We start from the raw sequence: 21,414 nt of genomic DNA on the forward strand, positions 1-21,414 counted from the left end.
TTAATAAAATCCAGTGTACTATGCTCGATATGTTAAAACATAATGAAAATTAAATTCTAATGCATGACCATTTTATACGATATTTCAAGGACGAAAAAAAAACGGATGTTACCTCGAAAAACCACTATGGTTGAGTTACATAATTTTGTGCATGCCCCCAAAACATGTTTGACTACTTTATAACCAGTTTTTTAAGAATGTGCACGTGAACTCATGACGTACATTCATTGTGCAATTGACAACAATAACAGAAAAAAAACCTGTTTGCTTTAAATTATATTATTACGACCATACTCTCAAAACATGTTTAACTACATTATACCTTGCCAAGTTTAAAAAACCTTGACTTTAGTTTCATAACATCCATTATAGTGTGCCGACTTTTAAAATATTCACATGTAAGTCTAATGTCTCAGGCATGGGCTTTCCTTGCGCAATTCATGTACCCTTTATATTGCATACACTATTATCTTGCCCCATTTCTTGTACCCTTTCATGTACCCCTGAAACTGTATACAAGGTAACTACTCATGGGAGGGGGGTAGTTACCCTCTAATCACGTTCGACTATTAGAAATAGCACTAGCCCTTTCAATTTCCAATCAAATGAGCTCTTTTTGAATTTTCTGTGACGACAAATGGCCATTTCAAAATTTCTACCACATGTATTTCGGGAAAATACGAGGTTTGGGGGAGGGGTCATTAGCTCCCACAATTTTTACATTATGTATATTTTAGTCTATTTAGAATGTAGTATATTTCTGCAATAAACCTTTCAATACTTTCGTATATCCTACGTATATCCTTTCGTATAACCTACGAGCATGTTGACTAAATGTACACTTCTATTTCAGAATTTTACAATCTATTTAAGAAGATCCTAAACACTACAATGCAGAAGAACACAAGTGAAGATTTTTCTACAATTTTTCTGCCGAGCAAGACAGCAATGGTTGAATATCTTTTTAGCAGGGTAACTAATGCCTCAAAAGTGATGCCATTTATACAAGGTAAATTTACACAAAGTCCTCGAGAAGCCACGCTCCACTTTCCAAATGTTGATAAAACTTTCAAGCATGATTCACTACAATCTAATAGATACCAGTAAAGTCTTTTGAAGTTTCTTTCTCTCAACTAGTACTAAATGGTGATTTTGTGTTCCTATCTTCCATTTCCCATTACTTTTAAAGCTGGAGTCACTGAATAACTTAAGAAGTAAATATACAAAATAGCTTGAAAAAAAAATTCAAAGTGAAGTCCTGAATACCTTACCCAGACTCAAGGTCCAGGATCACCAGAGTCTGATCCAAAGTTATAGTGTTTTATAAAGCCAAGGGGCTTTCTTTATCTATCTCTTACGAATATTTCAGGTCGATTGAGAGCGAAAAGGAATGGAGACGAGAACATTAATAGACCTTCATGATCCATAATTCTTGAAAGCTGCATAGACAATTATCCGTTGCTTTGTAGAAACACCAAAACTAATTCAAGATAACCAATATATACAGTTCTTGAACATACGGACTTTTAATTTACAAACATTTAGCAGTCAAGTTCAAATCGTCATACAAATGGTTCATACAAACCGTCACAAATGGTAGTTATATCGTATACATTTCAACTGATTCGATTTAGATACTCCTTATACTGCTAGCAGCTCTTCTGCACTGATAAGTAAACCATGAGAGGTCCCGAGAGGCCTCAATTGCACTTTTTTTTAGATATAAAGCAAAAATTGTACCATTATAGTTATTACATAAGAGTAACTTCGAACAAAAACTGCCCAAACCTTGTAGCTGGTTTAGATTGTTACTTATTTTGGATAACTCAACACTTCAATAATCGGAATGTGTTTTGGCTGGAATCTAGAGCTGGTGTCTATTTGTTTTTTGAATGATAGAGGTCCCTCGGGATGTGTTTTGGAAAAATTTCCTTATTTGTAGCATTCGCTGTAGATACAGCCTTAAACGAACACAAAAGCTGACCATAGGTTAAACTGTTTTTTTTTTATAGTTAATAAATAAATACACATGAATGTTTCGATGTCATCGAGTCCAAAAACATAAAATTACGCCTGGAAAGAATTCTGTCAAGCGAACACAAATCTAACATACCTCCTAAGAGGCAAACACAACCCCCGTAAGTTAGTAATTAGGATAAAAACCCTTCTGAAGTAATAGCTAATTTTCGCAAGGGACAAAAGAGAAACCTTTGGTGCTGAACGTAGCTTTTGGTCATTTCAAATTCAAAGAGCCTACACGATATAAGTTATGAAATATTTTATCCCAATCCCCACTACTTTCAGATACCTCTTACGTAGTAAACGTGCCTCTGAAAATTCTCAAAGGATCCAAAACCAGTGAGACTCACCTTTTTAAAGACTGTGAGATAAAATTTCCGTTTTGAACCAATTGACTGGAATCTAGAGCTGGTGTCTATTTGTTTTTTGAATGAAAGAGGTCAAATAGCACCTATTTAAAAATTATAGAGATATAGCGGGACAAAACAGAACTGCGCAAGTGCCGAAGCAGAATAGAGCAGCTAGTAGGTGCAATAAATCAACCTGACAAAAAGGAAAACAGTAGTACGAAAGAAAAGAATATAAAATATTCACAGTCTACAAGATAAAGAAACAACATTTTTTCAGATTTTTTTTGAAAACATAAGCATTTTAAATGACTCAAATTATATTCAACTGAATATGAGACATTCAAATATAGAAATTAAACTGAAGAGCCTGTCGTCCTAGCCGAGTGTTTGGCACGCTGAAGCTGAAATCCTTTTTCCGTAAGGACATGGGCTGGTCATTTCACTTGGAACGGGGCTCAGTGGCGTGACTCTGTAAGCTCAGCCAGAGTCGACCAAGCTCTAAATGGGTACCTGGAGAAATCTGAAGAAGGTGCTAGGAAAGGTATGAGAAAGAACAGGATGGCTGGCCCTAAACCTTCAATTGGACTTCATGGCCGAAGGGCCATGAAACGGAGATCAGCAACACCGGTAGGGACTATAAAGTCCAATGCCGTATACTTTACCTTTTTTTTTATCTGTCTTGCAGAAGGACGAAAATTAAAAGAAGAGTGATAGGATAACTCCAGTCAATATTTCCTTGATTTTTCAATTTCGAAGACAGTAAGAAGTACACTGAAAAGCAGGACTTAACATCTCTGTTTTTAAGACATTAATAAAAAAAACTTTTTCCACAAAATAAGTTTTTTAAAGACAAGTAAAGAACTCCATTAAACAAAAAATGAGCAAAAATAAAACCATATAATCTACCAAGCGTGAAACTACCACATATCAGCATCGATAAATAAATGAAACCCAAAACGAACAGAAATTACAATAAATAACCGAGTCAAACTCAAAACGAGCAGAAATTAACATAAGTTGGGCGCAAAACCCCTGTGCATTCTCAAGACCAGAACAAAATTTGCACTTTACTGAAAAAATATAAGTGTTTTTACTTTTATAACTTTAATAAATCAAATAATATTAACATTTTGATTACTATATATCAGTATATGTATATTAAACTGACAATGCACATTCATTTGTATTTTGTTTAGTAAAGTGCAAATTTTGTTCTGGCCTTGGGAAGGCATAGTTCTGGCCTTGGGATTATTATGTTCTGGCCTTGGGAACGCTCATTTTTTGTTTAATGGAGTTCTTTACTTTTCTTTGAAAAACTTATTTTGTGGAAAAAGTTTTTTTTTAATTAATTTCTGTTCGTTTTATATTGACATAGTCTTTTCAGGGAAAAAGAAAATAATTCTTTAAATCTTTTCGTTTTTTTAAGACTTCATAATTTGGCAAGTTATTTGTATGCTGGAAAAAAATTTTCTGCATTTTTTAACAACATAAACACTTTGAAAAACGTGGACACAAATAATAGTGTTTAATTTCGTTGCATACCTCCTCTGGATAATCTGAAACGGCAAAGTTGATACCGTTCGCAAAAAAATCTACTTACTTTCTTTGATAGCTTGGATACACTTACGCTATTTTGATTTAGTTAAATTTTAAGAGCCGAAGTAGCCCCGAAAGTTTGAACACAATAACCTCAGTCGTTCTTGGGATACTGCTGAGATGCCTTATTGGGAATTAGCATTAACACTTAGTCTTTTGGCAGCATTTATTGGCAATTGGCAAAATTTAGTTTTTAAACATAAAGGAAAAAGGGAAGGTGGGCGTGGGAGGGAGATTAGTTTCCCTCCAACCACTTTCGACTATGAAAAAGAGCATCAGCCCTTTCTATTTTCAATCGAATGAGCCCTTTTCGAAGTTCCTGCGACAACGCCTTCGATACGAAGTGCCCTGGTCTAAACAACAACAACAGCAAAAAAATAATACATTATACACACATCGATCTTTACTATAAAAATGTCAATCCTTCCAATCAGTTTCAACTATTAAAAAGGGCACTAAGCCTTTCGATTTTCAATCGAATGAGCCCTTTTAAAAGTTTCTACGACAACGCTTTCTATAAACACCTTATATGCCCCCAGGGCATAAATTGCAACCCTTACCCTAAGGGCTGTGAGTGTGGTTGTCATCCTCTAAGACCTAATTTCCAGACCTTTCAACTATGTTAAACAAAATGGCTATCTAAAAATTTTGATTGGATGTGTCTAGGAAAATAGTGGGCGTGAGAGGGGCGTTAATCGCTCTCCAATCACTTTAAACTAATAAAAAAGGCACTAGCCCTTTCAATTTCCAATCAAATGACCCCTTTTGAATTTTCTACGACAACACTTTCAATAAAAACCTTATATGCCCCCAGGGTATAACTTACAACTCTTGCCCTGAGGGCTGGGGGGGGGGGTTGTCATCCTCAAAGACCTAATTTCATGAACTTTCTGCAACGTTGAACAAAATGGCTATCTGAAAATTTTGATTGGATGTGTTTGGGGGAATGGTGAGCGTGAGAGGAGGGTTAGTTACCCTCCAATCACTTTAAACTATTCAAAGGGGCACTAGCCCTCTCAATTTCCAATTGAATGAGCCCCTTTTGAAGTTTTTACGACAACTCTATCTACAAAAAATGTATATGCCTCCAGGGCATAACTTACAAAATTTGCCCTGGGGGCTTTGGGGGGGTTTGTCATCCTTAAATACATAATTTCCAGAAATTTCAACTACGTTGAACAAAATGGCTATCTCTAAACTTTGATTGAATGTGATTGGGGAAATGGTGGGCGTGAGAGGGGGTTAATAGCTCTCCACTCACTTTCGACTATTAAAAAGGGCAATTTCAATTTCCAATCAAATGAGCTCTTTTTGAAGTTTCTACTACAACTTTCTATATAAACCTTATATGCCCCCAGGGCATAACTTACAACCCTTGTACTGATGGCTCTGATTGGGTTATCATCCTAAAAGACCTAATTTCCAAAAGCTTCCGACCACGTTGAACAAAACGGATGTCTCGAAATTTTGACTAGATGTGTTTGGGGAATTAGTTGGCGTGAGAGGGGGGTTAGTTGCCCTTCAATCCCTTTCGACTATTAAAAGGGCACTAGCCCTGTCAATTTCCAATTGAATAAGCCCTTTTTGATGTTTCTACAACATCGCTTTCTATAAAAACCTTATATGCCCCCAGGGTGTAATTTACTACCCTTGCCCTGAGGGCTGTGGGGTTGGAGGGGTTGTCATCCTCAAAGACCTAATTTCCAAAACTTTCAACTACGTTGAATAAAATGGCTATCTAAAAATTTTGGTTGGATATGTTTGGGGAAAAGATGGGCGTGAGAGGGGGTTAGTTGCCCTCAAATCACTTTTAAAACTATTACACTAGCCCTTTGAATTTCCAATTGAATGAGCCCTTTTTCAAGTTTCTATGACAAAGATTTCAGTAAGAACTTATATGCCCCCTGGGCATAACTTATAGCCCTTGCCCTGAAGACTGTGGGGGGAGTGTTCTAATCAAAGGTATAACTTCCTGAACTTTAAACTGCATGGAACAAAATGGCTGTCTTAAAATTTTGATTGAATGTTTCTGGGGAAATGGTGGGCGTGGAAGGAATGTTAGTTGCCTTCCAATTACTTTCGACTAAAAAGGGCACTAACCATTTCAATTTCCAATCGAATGAACCCTTTTTGAAGTTTCTACGACAACGCCTTCTATAAATACCTTATATGCCCCAAAGGCATAACTTACAACCCTGGCCCTGAGGGCTGAGGAGGGGGGGTGGTCATCCTCAGAGACCAAATTTCCAGAAATTTCAACTACATTGAATAAAATGGCTATCTCAAAATTTTGATTGGATGGGTTTGGTGAAATGGTGGGCGTGAGAGGGGGATAGTTGCTCTTCAATCAATTTTGACTATTAAAAAGGGCACTAGCTCTTTGAATTTGCAATCGAATGAGCCTTTTTTTAAGTTTCAACGACAACATTTTCTTTAAAAACCTTATATGACCCCAGGGCATAACTTACAACCCTTGCCCTGAGGGCTGTGGGGGAGTTTCCTCCTCAAAAACAATGTTTCTATCTGGAAATCAACTACGTCGAACAAAATGGTTATATAAAAATTTTGATTGGATGTGTTTGGAGAAAAGGTGGGCGTGAGAGGGGGGTTAGTTGCCCTCAAATCACTTTCGACTATTAAAAAGGGCACTAACCCTTTGAATTTCCAATCGAATGAGCACTTTTTCAAGTTTCTACGACAAAGATTTCAATAAAAACTTATGTGCCCCCAGGGCATAACTTATAACCCTCGCCCTGAAGACTGTGGGGGGAGTGTCCTGCTCAAAGGTATAATTTCCTGAACTTTAAACTGCGTGGAACAAAAAGGCTATCTCAAAATTTTGATTGGATGAGTTTGGGGAAATGGTGGGCGTGGAAGGGGTGTTAGTTGCCTTCCATTCACTTTCGACTATTAAAAAGGGCGCTAGCCATTTCAATTTCCAATGGAATGAGCCCTTTTTGAAGTTTCTACGACAACGCATTCTATAAAAACCCTTGCCCTGAGGGCTTTGGGGGGGGGGTGTCATCTTCAAAGACCTAATCTCAAGAACTTTCATCTACGTTGAACAAAATAGCTATCTTAAAATTTTTATTGGATGTGTTTGGGGAAAAGGTGGGCGTGAGAGGGGGTTTAGCTGCCCTACAATCACTTTCGACTATTAAAAGGGCACTAGCTCTTTGAATTTTGAATCGAATGAACCTTTTTTGAAGTTTCTACGACAACACTTTCTATAAAAACCTTATATACCCCCAGGGAATAACTTACAACCCTTGCCCTGAGGGCTGTGGGGAAGTGTCCTCCTCAAAAACATAATTGCTATCTGGAACTCAACTACGCAGAACAAAATGGCTGTCTCAAAATTTTGATTGGATGTGTTTCGGGAAATGGTGGGCGTGGAAGGGGTGTTAGTTGCCTTCCATTTACTTTCGACTATTAAAAAAGGCACAAGCCACTCCGATTTCCAACTGAATGAGCCTTTTCGAAGTTTCTACGACAACTTCTTCGATACGAAGTGCCCTGGTCTAAAGGAAAAAAAATAATAAATAATACATTGTGCCAACATCGTTCTTATATGCCCCCAGGGCATAACTTAGAACCCTTGCCCTGAGGGTTGTGGGGGAGTGACCTACTCAAAAACATATTCTCTATCTGGAAATCAACTACGCTGAACAAAATGGCTATCTCAAAATTTTTATTGGATGTGTTTCGGGAAATGGTGGGCGTCGAAGGGGTGTTATTTGCCTTCCAATCACTTTCGACTATTAAAAAGGGCCCAAGCCACTCCAATTTCCAATTGAATGAGCCCTTTTCGAAGTTTCTACGACAACTTCTTCGATACGAAGTGCCCTGGTCTAAAACCAAGAAAAAAAATAATAATACATTCTGCCAACATCATTCTTTACTTAGGCAGCACTATTGTGCTGCCTATGATACATACTCTTGTAACCATTCTTTGGTATATTTCAAAGCGGTTCTACCAATCTTAGTAACTCTATTACCTGCCTTTTCCCATAACGTCTTTTTAGTCACCAGCAAGGATTTTGACAGCAAAAACAGTCTTTTAATTAACTTTAACCCCTAGAACTAATATGCATTGCGATTCTTTCATTAACATTATTCATGTGCACCTTCGAATTATGAATTTATTGAGTATAAGCACAACCGATTTTGCTACTGTAGAAAGTGGCAAATATCAATTTAGGCTGAGTTATTGGCTGTAAGATGTTAGAGTGTTGATATATGTTGGATCAACGGATATTGTTTTCAGATTTGATTTATTCACACATTGTTCATGGAATCCATTTCGTTCGAAGTCTTGAAAATGAGCAACACTTAGAAACACTATCACCTTCCAAAAATGTTGAAGTTACAATCTTAGATGACTTAGAAGGTATGTGTATCTTTGAAGCTACCAATAACTTACAATTAAAAATTATAGATAATTCGTTTATTAGGTACTTTCAAACAGTTCGTCGTAACAAACTGTAAGTAAGGAGTGACCCGGCTCAGTAGTAAGCGAAACTTTAAAAAATAGAGTTTTAGTACCAACAGATATACTAAAAGAATTGCCTTATTATGCTGATTCAAAATATATAAGTTTTCTTAAGCTTAGTTTTATCCATCAAAAGCTACGAGCCTGAGAAAATTTGCCTGATTTTTGAAAAAAAAGTAAAAACACCCCCTAAAAGCTTCAGAATCTTAATGAAAATAACACCATCAGATTCAGCATATCAGAGAACCCTACTGCAGAGATTTCCAGTTCCTATCTACAAAAATGTGGAATTTTGTATTTTTTGCCAGAAGAAAGATCACGGATGAGTGTTTGTTTATTTTTTTTTCCAGGGTGATCGTATCGACCCAGTGGTCCCAGAATATCGGGACAGGGCTCGTTCGAACGGAAATTAAAAGTTCTTGTGCCTTTTTAAGTGACCGAAAAGATTGGAGGGCAACTAGGCCCCCTACCACACCCATTTTTTCTCAAATCGTTCGATCAAAATTTTGAGATAGTCATTTTGTTCAACATACTTGAAAGGTAAAAAAAACTATGCCTTTAGAGATAACTTGACCCCCCACAGCTCCTGGGGAAAGGTCTTTATGTTATAAAATTTGCCCATTGTTTACGTATAGTATCTGATATTGGGAAGTATTCATACATTTTTCGGGTGGAGGGGGAGGGGTTGAATTCCCTGAAGAAGATATTTTCCACGGGGAGAATATTCCATGGGAAAGGAAGTTTCCGGGGGGTGAATTTTTCAGGGGAAATTTTGCGATGGAAGAAGTTGCCATAATTCCTATACAAAATTCTTCTTATGTCCTGCTTTCTCTTTGGCGACTCAGCTTTACGTATGTGGGGGGGGGGGTTCTCCCTCCTCAACACCTCGCTCTTTACGCTAAAGTTTAAATCTTGTCCCAATTCTTTAAGAATGACTCCTGAAACACAAGGTTCGTTTAATTAGAACAACAAGAAGCTTTTTTTAAAAATACTAAAACACTTTTGCGTAAAGACCAAGGTGTCGAGGAGGGGGCAGCCCCATCATATACGTAATAATTTCTGTTCGTTTTAAGTTTTAATGTTGCTCTTTATTTTCAGTTTAAAAAATTTCTTTTTTTTACTTAATTCCCAAAAAGGTACTCATTTTGCAGGCTCATTCGTGGATACAGGCTGTAATACCTATAGTTTGCTAACACGAGCAATTTTTTTTATTCATTTTGAGACTTGACTATTCACTCGTAGAAACAAAATTTTTTATTCGTTGTTTTCTGAAGTTTTTTTTCATCACTTGAGCAAAAATAAAATCATTCAAATGTCTTGTTTCTTAATGCTGGTAACTTCCGCAATCTCTTTCAAGGATTCCAAAGACGAAAAAAGACAGAGCCCATGATAAAAAACTCCAACAAAAATACCATTTTTAAGGCTTTATGAAATCATTATACATTCGAGAGATAAAAAAAGGAAGGGAGAGAGAGACGCCAAAAAAAATCTAGTTTTTCCTGAGCAAGCCCATTTTTGGAAGTTTTGCTAGCATAATCTTACATATTTTATATTTACTTTTTGTATAAGCGATAATTGAAACCCCTTCTGTCTGACCTACAGTTTTTTTTTTTTTGAAGAATCATAAAGGAAAAAAGACGTGAAGTAAACTAAAGTGAGCTAAAACACTTGCTAATTCTTTTAACGGAGAAAATAATAAGTCAGTTTTTATTAAGAATTAATCTGTCTTTGTTTTTTTTCAGGCACAGATAAGTTGAGGATCAATACTAATTCTACAATAATAGAGGCTGACATTTTAGCGACGAATGGCGTTATTCACTTGGTTGATTCTTTACTCTTTCCATAGTATTTCTATTATATCTTTTATTTTGAATTATATTTTTCTTAAGTCATTAAACATTATTTTTAAAGGTATGTCGCACAACCCCCGTGGTTTTTCATATGAAAAATATTTTTATATTTCATTGCCAATACCAGTACTGGTATAACTCAAATACTAGAGAAACTAGACATCAATGTATCTACATAGGAATTCTTCTTCTTATATTAAAATTCCTAATTGATTTAAGTTTTGATTATATAATTTAAAAGACACGAAAATTTATACCCTTTTTTGCCGGATCATGAAAGAATTATTTTTGTAATTTAAAGGAGTGCATTTATGGATTCTTTGTTTTTTTCAGCTTTGTCTCACCTACTCAAGATGGCTGTAGCTTATAAGCCATGAAGCTTTTTGACATTATTTTTGTCCATTGTATTCCTTTTGGAAAACAAAAAACTACCCCGATTACTTTTTTGCAAGAAGTCTTTGTTGCCCAAAATATCCTGCACATTACTGGAATGGTTCACTATTCAAAAAGGGTTTAATTCATAACTGTATTACATTTCAAATTTTTCCTTTAGCAGTCAAAGTGGTAAAACTGACGTTCCCTAAACTAAATCTATCCTTTATTTTTTGAGTTGAATAAATTAAAAAGGGGTTTAAAAAAGGGTTCTTTTGCCAAGCAGCGTGACACGCAAATATCATTTCAAAAGTAAAATATTGCCTAGATGCGTTAATACTTAATTCAAGAATAGAGTTTAAATTTTAGCCCAAAATTAAATGATGAATTGATCCCCGTCGTTACAAAAGCACAACTATAATTATTTTTTTATATTTAATTTTGCACCCTACATCATTATCCGTCTATAGTACTTCCAAGACCATCCGTTTCGCTGAAAGTATTAAGTTTCCGCAACATTTGTTCATTTGATTTACCAGAAGAAGCAGAGGCACGTGACTGAATGTCTGAAATCATTTATACTAGTTGGTAACAGTTCTATTTACCCTATTCACATAAAAAAAAGGGGGAAAGTTGCGATTATCTGGCTATCCTGCACATTACTGGAATGGTTCACTATTCAACAAACGGTTTAATTTTTATGTTAAATTATGTTTTTTATGCCATTTTAAAGATGATGAGAGAGTTTACTTGGCTCTTATTATATTTACACACTGGAAAAAGCCTATGAAATTTTCTTACTTGAAATAGTAAAAGATGAACTCCAGAGAATTAGACACAGTAGTCGGTCAAATATGGCACCATACCCCAGATAAGCAACTTTTCTAAAGATTATTTTAATGTTTCAGTTACTATGGGCTAGAGCTCGTTGTTTGCCAAATTTTTCTTTTTTTTCCCTCTACTGTTAACTGGACACTGGAACATCATAGAGAGCTGTCTAAGAGACTGTTTAGAAGGTAATTTCTATATCTACGTGCTTTGGCAATTACATAGTGTTAAAATTTAAATCCTTTTTTGACCAAAGACAGCGTCTTCGCATGCAAGATGATGCACAATTGCGGATGATGTCACATTTGAGTGACTCTGCTCCCTGATCCAGTGGGTTCCTTATTTAATATATACCCTTAAGCGATTTGAGGGATAAAATGTTATTTACTCCCGATTGTTGAGTTATGAAAGAGAATAAAAAAGACACTTTTATCCTAGCTAATTTATGTTGAAAACTTCAAATCTTTAAAACTTAACTTTTGTTCAAATATAGTAGATTTAAGAGCAAAGGTAGAGCATCAACAAAATCAATAAATGAAAAAAAAATGTATGGGAAATATACAGTTTGGACTATGTTTTTAACAATTTTAAAATATAAGAAATCTTGCGAAACTTTTATTCTTGTTCTTTCAAAACAAAATTATAACAAAGATTTGACTAATAGAAACCGAATTTGAAAGCTTACAAATGTAGATGACGTATTTTTATTAGATGAGACACACAGCAATTCCCTTGTCGGTGGCATATAGCTGATTTTTAGGGGAACAGCAGTGCGCTGCCAGATAAGCTGATTTTTCTCATCAAGGAGTTTCAAACCTACTCGAAAGATCTTAAATGACATACCGTTCAAATCCGAATAAAAAGACAAGTCTGTTGAAGCCCTTTAAAAAAAATGGTAGCTTTCACTTCCCTCTGTGTTTGTGCTTTCGCGATACCTGTTGTTGTCTTCAATATAACAATGTCAACACAGTATCATACCTTTCAACACAGTGCGTGTTACAATAGTGAAGAGGCTTTTGTTGCAGCAGAACACAGAAGAAGTTTGGACTCAGTTCGTACAGGGGAAGAGGAAGAAAAGCAAGAGACAACTACTTCTTCCAAATACCTCGTATAAAAAATAAACCCAGTTTGAAGGCGTCAACTAGGACAAAATTTGAACAAATGAAGCTGCAATGCGATTAAATGCAACGCTTTCTATATCTGACTGGGGGGGGGGGGATCGTAATTCAAGCTTCTTGAAATTCGGACCAATAGTCCGCAGCTACACTGAATCTGAGAAAAAAAGAGTGGCTACCACAAAATCTCAGAAAATCCAAATTTTATCCGATTTCGATACCAACTTCAAGATCCGGCAATATAGGTCCAAAATTCGTTGGTACAAATTGTAAATTCTGCGAAGGAAGTCTCGCAATGATTTTTCTCAGTTATTTAAGTTGAATCAAAATATAAATTCATACCACAAATTAAAAAAAAAAAGTTGAAGATTCGGTTGAGTTTGGAACAATATTCTAATCTTATTTCTGTCTTTTTTTCCCGAAATCTAAGTGAATTTCCTATGGTAAAATACGAAGTTGGTTATTTTTGCCTTTTCATAGTTTCGCAAAATTGGCCCGATTTCGGCTAAGAAAGAAAAAAACTTTTTCTTACCTTAAATAAGTTATTCTCTTATCAACTTTACTGCTTTTGAATTGCTTTGACCTATTTTATTTTTAATCCTTTTTTTTCACCAAAGTTGAACAGTGAGCAATAAAATGAAATATCTACACGATGGGTTTGGTTGCAAGAGTTCAAGAATATACTTTAAACTCAAGGCTTCTTAGATAGTCAATTTGATAGATAGTTAACCTTAAAATAGTTAATTTGAGCTGAATTTTAATTTCCGTAAAAAAAACAGCGATTAAAGGTATTTTTTTCACCAGTTTTAAAGCCTGAAAAATCTGAAACAAATAAAACGGTTATGGTTCTTTCAGTACAATCATAAATTCAAGCAGTTCAAATCATCTGTTAATATGACATTGTGAGACTGTCGTATGAAGGAAGAAAAAGTTTACGGAAAAGGACATTTTGTTATCCTCTAAATTGCAAATATCTTTCCATTTCAAGATATACTGAGTCACTAACAACATGGAAGCTGATGATCCACCATCTAAGATTAAAATAAAAAAAAGTTGCAATTAAATACGCTGGAATTTAAAGCAAATTGATGGAATGAAAAATTACAGCTAATGACGTGAGATAGATCTATCAAAGTGTATCCTCCAAAAGCTTCGGTCCTCATTTTTTTTTCGTGGTTGCAGCAGTAGCTACAGCTAAATAAAGGACCAGCCAATGTCCATATTAACCAAAAAGGGTACGGTTAAGACCGAATGCAATTTTTGACTATGTACTACATAGTGAAAAATTGTCAGGAGTAGAATTGACGCTTTTATGCCCCTGATTATACTACTTACCCGAAAAATATTTTTAAAACTTCTTTTATATTAAGATGATTCCCTTAAAATAGTTCATAGCTAGGCTGAGCTATTGCTCATAGTAATAAAAAATCAAAGAACCCTTTTGAAAACAAATGACGCACAGCTTGGATTTCATGTCATCAAAGGTATTCAAGAAACTAGATACTGAGAGTGTGTTTCAAGTCATTGCTCAGTTCTAACGACTTTCTTTCCAATTTTGAAAAAAACCTGGTCGTCCGGAATAGAAGACGTTTCAGCTCTTGGCAATAAATATATTTGTAGAATCAGCGTTCTGTGCTCTTTCTGCCCCATTTTGGCCGAAAAATTCTCGCCCTATATAAAAGTCATTCTGGGATCTAAGCAATACATACTTCAAATCTACATTTGATACTTATGGCTTTCTGCCCCACCTCAACCAAGTCCTCCCCGTCCAAAGAGTGAAGAATAGCATGGAACATGGCAATAAGGTTTTCCGTCTGTTTGAGCATGATTTCCCGGAGTTAGCACTTCATTGCTTTTCTCACACCTCAAACATTGCCTATGCCATTCTTTATTAAGCGATACTTTCCTTTCAGTAAAATACACAGGTTTATTACAACGCGGACAGTTAGGCATCTTTCAATAGTATTAAAATACTCTTATAAACTTCATAGTGTTGACTATACAAATTTAATTACACATCACAAGTTAAATCAAATATAAAAAATTTGTTTCATTTTAATAAATTGTTTAGTTATTTGTTTTTAGATAAGCAATTTCAAAATTATTTATACAATAAACAGATTTATTAAAAAAAAAAAAAAAAAACTATCAAGACTGAAACATTCGTTCTGTCGACTAAACAATTACAACAGCTTTTTCTATTTTATTGTCGGTTCTATGCGTTTACCCCCCGGAAAATACACCTCCCCCGGAATTTGAATTTATTTCTACTCAGTTTTGGCTTAATGGATCTCTTTACTTTCCTTTGACAAACTTGTTCGTGGAAAAAGTTTTTTTTAATCAATTTCTGTTCGCATTTTACTGACATAGTATTTTTCATGGAACAAAAATCATATATTTTTTTCTATTATACTCCATAGTTTTTTACTTTGAAGATTATTTAATTTTATTTCTGTTCATTTTTATTTTAATGGAGCTCTTTACTTTTCTTTAAAATCTTGTTCCGTATGTTCCAATTAACAAATACTATCTGTAAGTAATTAAATAAAACAAACAAGACAAGTTTCTCAAAAATAAGGAGCAACATCAAAACTTTTTTATAAAATTTAAAAAAGCTTAAAAAAGCTTATTATTCTAATTAAAGGGGAATTCTGTTTCAGGAATCGTTCTTAATAATTGGGGCAAAAAGTGATAACTTTAGCGTAAAGAGCAAGGTCTTGAGGAGGGGGTAGCCCCTTTCATATACGTAATAATTTCTGTTCGTTTTAAGTTTTGATGTCGCTCCTTAGTTTCAGTTGAATTTTTGTTTTAATTTAATATCTGTTCATTTTTAAATAATACCGGGAAATCCGGCTCCCCCTCCATGAAAATTCCTTCCCCTGCGGAAAATTACTCCGTGGAAAGTTCTTTTCACGTAAACCCCCCCCCCCTGAATCTTTACTTTTTTCATAGTATTTCTATTATATCTTTTATTTTGAACTACATTTTTCATAAGTCAATAGACTTTATTTTGAAGATATGTAGCATTTTCTATAAGTAAAATCAAGAGGTTATTCACATGAGCAATATTTACAATATTTCATTGCCAATGGCAGTGCTGGTATGAATCAAACACTAGAGAAACTAGACATCAGTGTATCTACTTTGAAATTCTTCTTCTTCTATAAAAATTGCTGATTGATTCACTTTTTCTTATACAATATAAAAGATAGGCAAAAATACCTTTGTTTTGCCGGATATGAAAATCATATTTTTGAAATTTGAAGGATTACATTTAAGCATTCTTTTCTTTTTTTTTTTAGCTTTGTCCCACCTACTCAAGATGGCTGTACAAGCCATGACGCTTTTTGACATTAAATTTTGTGCATACAGATTGTATTCTTCTATTCTTTCGCTTTGAAAAACAACATAACTACGCAGATTACTTTTTGCAAGAAGTCCTTGAATTATCTCTTGTAACACAAGTTGAAGAACTGCACCTATGACAAATCACTTCGACATTCAAAATTGTATTATATTTAAAATTCGATTTTTAGTAGTTAACGCGTAAAAACTGAGGTTTTCTAAACTGAATGTCTAATTAATTTTTGTAATTAAGTAAATCTTAAAAAGAGATTTACACAAGGATTTTTTTTCAAGCAATGGGACATAGAAACATCGTTTCAAAAGTAAATATTACCTAGATACATTAATACTTATTTCAAGAATGAAGTTTAGATTTCAGCCAAAAATGAAATAGCGAATTGATCCCCGTCGTTACATAAGTGCAATTAGAAAAAAAAATTTTAATCTAAGAAATAGGGTAAACCTTCATTTTAGAATCACACTCTACACCACTACCTGATTATAGTGCTTCCAAGACCATCTATTTCACTGAGAGTATTAGTTTTCCCCAACAGCTGTTTATTTAATTTTTCGGAAGACACAAAGACACCTGATTGACTGTCTGAAATCCTCTATACTAGTTGGCAAAAAAATCCCATTTACCCTAATCACATAAAAACGAAGGGAAAAAAGGTACAGTCATCTCGTAATCCTGCACAGTACTAGAATTGTTTATTATTCAAAAACAGTTTCATTTCTATCTTATCTAAGATTTCTAATTTATATAGCTGACCCTTGACAAAATCAGTGGCACCTTTGGATCAGTTTGGATCAGTTCCGCATTTCATATCAAATTATGAAAAAAATTCATTTTTCGTAACACGAACCACTTTTCATATGTTTATACATACAATTGATCTCTTATCTTGCAAATCAATAATATAAGTTGTGAAGCAAGTCATGAGGGTGAAGAAAAGGGAAATTAATGTGAACTAATCCAGGTGGTGGCGGCAAAGTGAAATATGGTCAATTGATAAGTATTCTTAACTCCCAGCTAATCATTAGTTTGAAATCAATCACGTGAACTAATTCTTCTGTTACCTAAAGCTTTTAGCCAAGCAAGGGTTTTTTTTTATGTGATCAGCAGGTTTCTCTTTTCACAGAGGAGTAAATAATAATCTTTTTTTTGTTTTGGAGCTTGTCCTACCAACAGATCTGGTGCTAGTTAACTACATAGTATTGGTGATTATGGCCAGAAACACTGGATGGCAGATGGTGTTTTATACTTTCAAATATATGCTAGATTCTGTAATCTTGATAATTCCAATGATCAATGACTTGGACGTTGTGAAGCACTGAGATTTCCGACTTCGCTCAGTACGGTCTCGTCGAAATCTCAGTATCCCTAGAGACCTAGCAGTCTCTAGGTTTTATGGACCTATAGAAACAAGTATAAAAAGAATCCCGCATCGAAGCTCCTTGTCTTTAATGCTGGATCTGAAATACGGCCATGTAATTGTGACTAATTTTTTACTATTCCAGGGTTTCTTTACCATATCTAAGATTTGCTTCAAATAAGTTGCAAATTAGTGTAAATTTTGAAGTATTTTACTTAATTTTGAAGAAAAATGTCTTGCATTTGAAAAGCTGAGCAGGGGCAGCCCAGGCTATCTTTTTGGTGAATACAGCCTTAGGTCTTAGTAACGATCCCTAGTTGGGTATTGATTCGTGCCTGTGAGTTGATTAAATAAAAAAAAGTTTTTTCAACTGAAAGTAAGGAGCAATATTAAAACTTAAAACGAACAGAAATTATTACGATATACGTAAGGAGTTTTGACCCTATGTCAATACCTCGATCTTTACGCTAAAGTTGGAATTTTGTTCCAATTCTTTAATAATGACCCCTGTATCACAAAGATCGTTTAGTTAGAATAAATAGCTCTTTTGAAAGAACTAAAAACTTTAGCGTAAAGAGCGAGGTATTGACGAGGGGGTAAACCCCTCATATACGTAATAATTTCTGTTCGTTTTTAAGTTTTAATGTTGCTCCTTACTTTCAGTTGAAAAAACATGCTTTTTTTATTTGGTTTCTGATCGTTTTTTCAATAATGCTGGGAAATCCGGCGCCCCTTTCATGGAAAATTCCCTCCCCCCATGGAAAGATCCTCCTACGTAACCCCCCCCCCCCACCAGAAAAAATCTCATGAAAAGGTCTGTATACTTCCCAATAACCAATACTATATGTAAACAATGGGCAAAGTTCATAACTTTCAGCCCTTCCCCCGGGGACTATGGGGGATTAAGTCATCCTCAGAGACAGAGTTATTAGATTGTTTGACTGTATCAAAATTGGGGAACTTTGGGAAAAAATGAGCGGGGAAGAGGGCCAAGTTGCTCTCCAATTTTTTTGTCACTTAAAAAGGGCACTACAACTTATAACTTCCGTTCGAATGATCCCTCTCGCGATATTCTAGGACCACTGGGTCGATAAGATCACCCTGAAAAAAAAAATTAACACACATCCGTGATCTTTCTTCTGGCAAAAAATACAAAAATCCCCATTTTTGCAGATATGAGCTTGAAACCTCTACAGTAGGGTTCTCTAATGCGCTGAATCTGTTGGTGTGATTATCATTAAGATTCTATGACTTTTAGGGGGGGGGGCTTTTTTTTGAAAATGAGGCAAATTTCCTCATTTTGAAATGAGGCAAATTCCGTTTTTTAGAGTTTCGGTGAATATTGAGCCGAGTCGCTCCTTACTTACAGTTCTTTACCTTTACCTTTCCTTACCGTTCCTTACAGTTCCTTTATCTTGCATATACGGAGACATAAGGTTCAAATTAATAAGTTTATGTGATTTTTACTTATTTTTATTAAATATTCTATCAATATATTTGTATAGTAAATTTATTCGTCAAGAACAGATAAAATTCAGTAAATATATGGCCAGAAGTCTGTTTCGGTTTCGCTTCTATTTTCGATTTCTGCTTCTCTAAAAATAAAAAGAACCCAATTATCCAAATTTGACTCATTTGCATCAATTCGACAATGTCGGTTTATCGATATGGTAAAGTAATTTAATAAAACTACCAAATCAACAGGAAAAATGTGTTCTACATGCTTATCAAGGACACAGAAAAATTTGCTTCAGGATCACATAGCCATTTGGTATCGGGGGAGAAGGTTTAAAAAATTGAAAATTGTCAGAAAATTCTACAGAGATAAGAGGGAAAATCGAACAAGTCTGAGATTTTGTGGGGGACAGGGTCAACGGTCCCTCCTACGTTGGTGACTAATGCTTTTGTATTAATGTCTTAATATAAATTTAAGCAAAATGTTACAAGTTATGGGAATAATTGAATCTAGAACGGAAAATGTTTTGGCCCGAAGTTCAGAGAAAGTTGACAAAAAATACCCTTCTACAATATTTTGTTTTAAAAACCAGGATTTTGAAAAAATAACGAGGCGTTTGCAAAGACTAACTTGAAATATATTCATATGAAGCCATTTATTTAATATGGGCAGCTGGATTTAATGTTTTTCGGGTTTATTGCAGTTGATACATATTTTTTCCAATAAAAATGTATTACTTTATTGCTGTGCAGAATATTTGGGTAGAAAACTCCAACGAAACAAAATCTGAACTATTTGCTTAGCGTAAATGCTGAACTGAGCCAAAATGTCCCAAAATACTAATTTCTTAAGAGAAAGTCTTGTTGAAAAACGATCAGTTTTTGAGCATCAGTTCGACGCAACCAAAAATTTTATAAAGAGTTGAAAAGAAGTAAAGTTAATCTCATTTTCTGGTTCATTAAGCAACTAAGGCTACCTCCCAGTTGACAAAAAAAAATATTGAGCTCACGAAAGACATAAAACATTAGTACTAGTGTAACTTTTGTTTTATCGATCACGTTTTTTCGTAGACCTAAGAAGAAAGAAGTTCGGCAAGAAAATCAATTCCTCATCAACATACTCGCCTACTAGTAAGACGAACCACTACCCTAAGTTTGTAAGTGATAGGCTAGAAAAAATAGAGATGATTTTATTTTTGCATTTTTACATTTACACCTGAGATATAAGGCACAACCGCAAAACAACAAATATCGAGAGATTGGTGCATAATCAGAGAAAAAAGGGTAAAAAAAACACAAAAAAGACCGTGATTTTCAAGAAAAGAGTATTTTTGGCATTTAGTAGAAAAAACAGTATTGTATATTTTTAAATTTACACCTGAGAACTATCGATCGAGAGCGAAACAACAAAAATTGGGCGAATCGAGTAAAAAGGGAAAAAGGAAAAAAATAAATAGAGAGTAATTCGTACCCAGTGGCAGTTTTAGGAGGGGACATAGGGACACTTGCCCCTGGCACAGAAATTTTAAGGGGGCGAAAAATCGCAAATAAACAATCTAACGGTTATAATCATTATGTATTTTTTGAAATTTTATTTTTATTCAATAAAGTAGAGGGTACAGTTAATAAATGAAAGTAATTAAAATTAATTTTATATTAATTAATATAAAAATATTAATTAATCAATTAATTAAAATAAATAAATAATAATAATAATTACATTTTAAAATGATTAAATAATAGTAATAATTAAAATAAGATACTATAAATCAACGAATAAATTATTAATTAATCAATAAACAATTCTATTAATAAATGAAATCTTCGTTAAAATTCGGCCTGAAATTTTTTTGGGGACCGGGGGGAGGGTTCTAATCAAGATTTTGCCCCGGGCGCAAGAGAGACCAGAACTGCCACTGTTCGTATCGTACAGTATACATATTAGACGCAATATTACAAGTATTAATAGAAACATGCTGTAATAATACTAGCATAAAGTATAAAGAATTGATCATCTCATACAGAATATAGTTTGTTTTGATACTTATTTTATTTTCACAATTTAGGTTAGAAACTTGTTTTAATCCAAAATACATCCCCTTCAATCATATTCTTCTAAATATAAAGGTATATACAAAAATTAATTAAGAACACCTTCAGTATGATTTAAAAAAGTAGAAGTTCAAAGAGTCATATTGCACGCGGGTTAAACTACTATAATATTAGCAAATAAAAGATTTAAATTATATTTTCACTTACGCAATAGTTTTAAGGCCAAGGCTGAAGGTTTTATGAATCTGTGAATTACCAAGAGCATTACAAAGTTCTTGAGCGGTTGTCACATCTCCACTCCGTGCAAATTGAATTGCAGCATTTCCAGTCAATTGTACCCCGTGCCTCAGTGATTCTGACTCAGTCGCACCTTCAGTTGAAACTGAACAAAGTGTATCTGGAGGATTTATTCATATATTTAAAAAAAAATCATTTTGTACAAACACATATTTTTTGAAACGGTTAAGGATAATAGCAAAAACAAGATGTAAAGTTCTTTCAATTTAAAAACGGGGTTTATTCAAGCAAACAAACAACAAATAAGCACACAAAGTAAACACTAAA

The 21,414-nt window shown here is 34.5% G+C and overlaps 2 protein-coding genes and 1 pseudogene across 2 annotated transcripts in view; 1 reads left to right on the plus strand and 2 right to left on the minus strand.

Moving 5' to 3' along the window:
• The first annotated feature begins 857 nt into the window (after window positions 1–857).
• LOC148951341 (transforming growth factor-beta-induced protein ig-h3-like) lies at window positions 858–10,371 on the plus strand. The gene is made up of 3 exons (XM_089090241.1): window positions 858–1,009; window positions 8,233–8,355; window positions 10,200–10,371. Exons 1-3 carry the CDS (start codon window positions 892–894, stop codon window positions 10,301–10,303), a joined length of 345 nt encoding a protein of 114 aa, XP_088946367.1. The 5' UTR covers window positions 858–891; the 3' UTR covers window positions 10,304–10,371.
• Window positions 10,372–14,338: 3,967 nt separating this feature from the next.
• On the minus strand, window positions 14,339–14,575 carry LOC148951342 (cysteine-rich protein 1 pseudogene; annotated as a pseudogene).
• A 4,225-nt stretch (window positions 14,576–18,800) lies between these two features.
• LOC148951343 (testis-expressed protein 10 homolog) overlaps window positions 18,801–21,414 on the minus strand; it is a 48,811-nt gene continuing 46,197 nt past the window's right edge. The window contains exons 9-10 of the mRNA XM_089090242.1: window positions 21,058–21,247; window positions 18,801–18,938 (exon numbers count right to left, since the gene is read on the minus strand). Coding sequence (XP_088946368.1) covers window positions 18,878–18,938; window positions 21,058–21,247 — 251 coding nt within the window. The 3' untranslated portion in view covers window positions 18,801–18,877. The remainder of the gene's footprint in view (window positions 18,939–21,057; window positions 21,248–21,414) is intronic.

This window comes from Artemia sp. Qi Xiang Cuo, chromosome 6 (genome assembly GCF_049724085.1).
Source record: "Artemia sp. Qi Xiang Cuo chromosome 6, ASM4972408v1, whole genome shotgun sequence".
NCBI lineage: Eukaryota > Metazoa > Arthropoda > Branchiopoda > Anostraca > Artemiidae > Artemia > Artemia sp. Qi Xiang Cuo.

What these genes read in the sequence shown, in the direction of transcription:
- LOC148951341 (XM_089090241.1), top strand. Translation starts at nt 892, where the DNA reads ATGCAGAAGAACACAAGTGAAGATTTTTCTACAATTTTTCTGCCGAGC. An exon ending in AGTGATGCCATTTATACAAG is followed by an intron (nt 1,010 to 8,232) that starts GTAAATTTACAC and finishes TATTGTTTTCAG; the next exon opens with ATTTGATTTATTCACACATT. An exon ending in AATCTTAGATGACTTAGAAG is followed by an intron (nt 8,356 to 10,199) that starts GTATGTGTATCT and finishes GTTTTTTTTCAG; the next exon opens with GCACAGATAAGTTGAGGATC.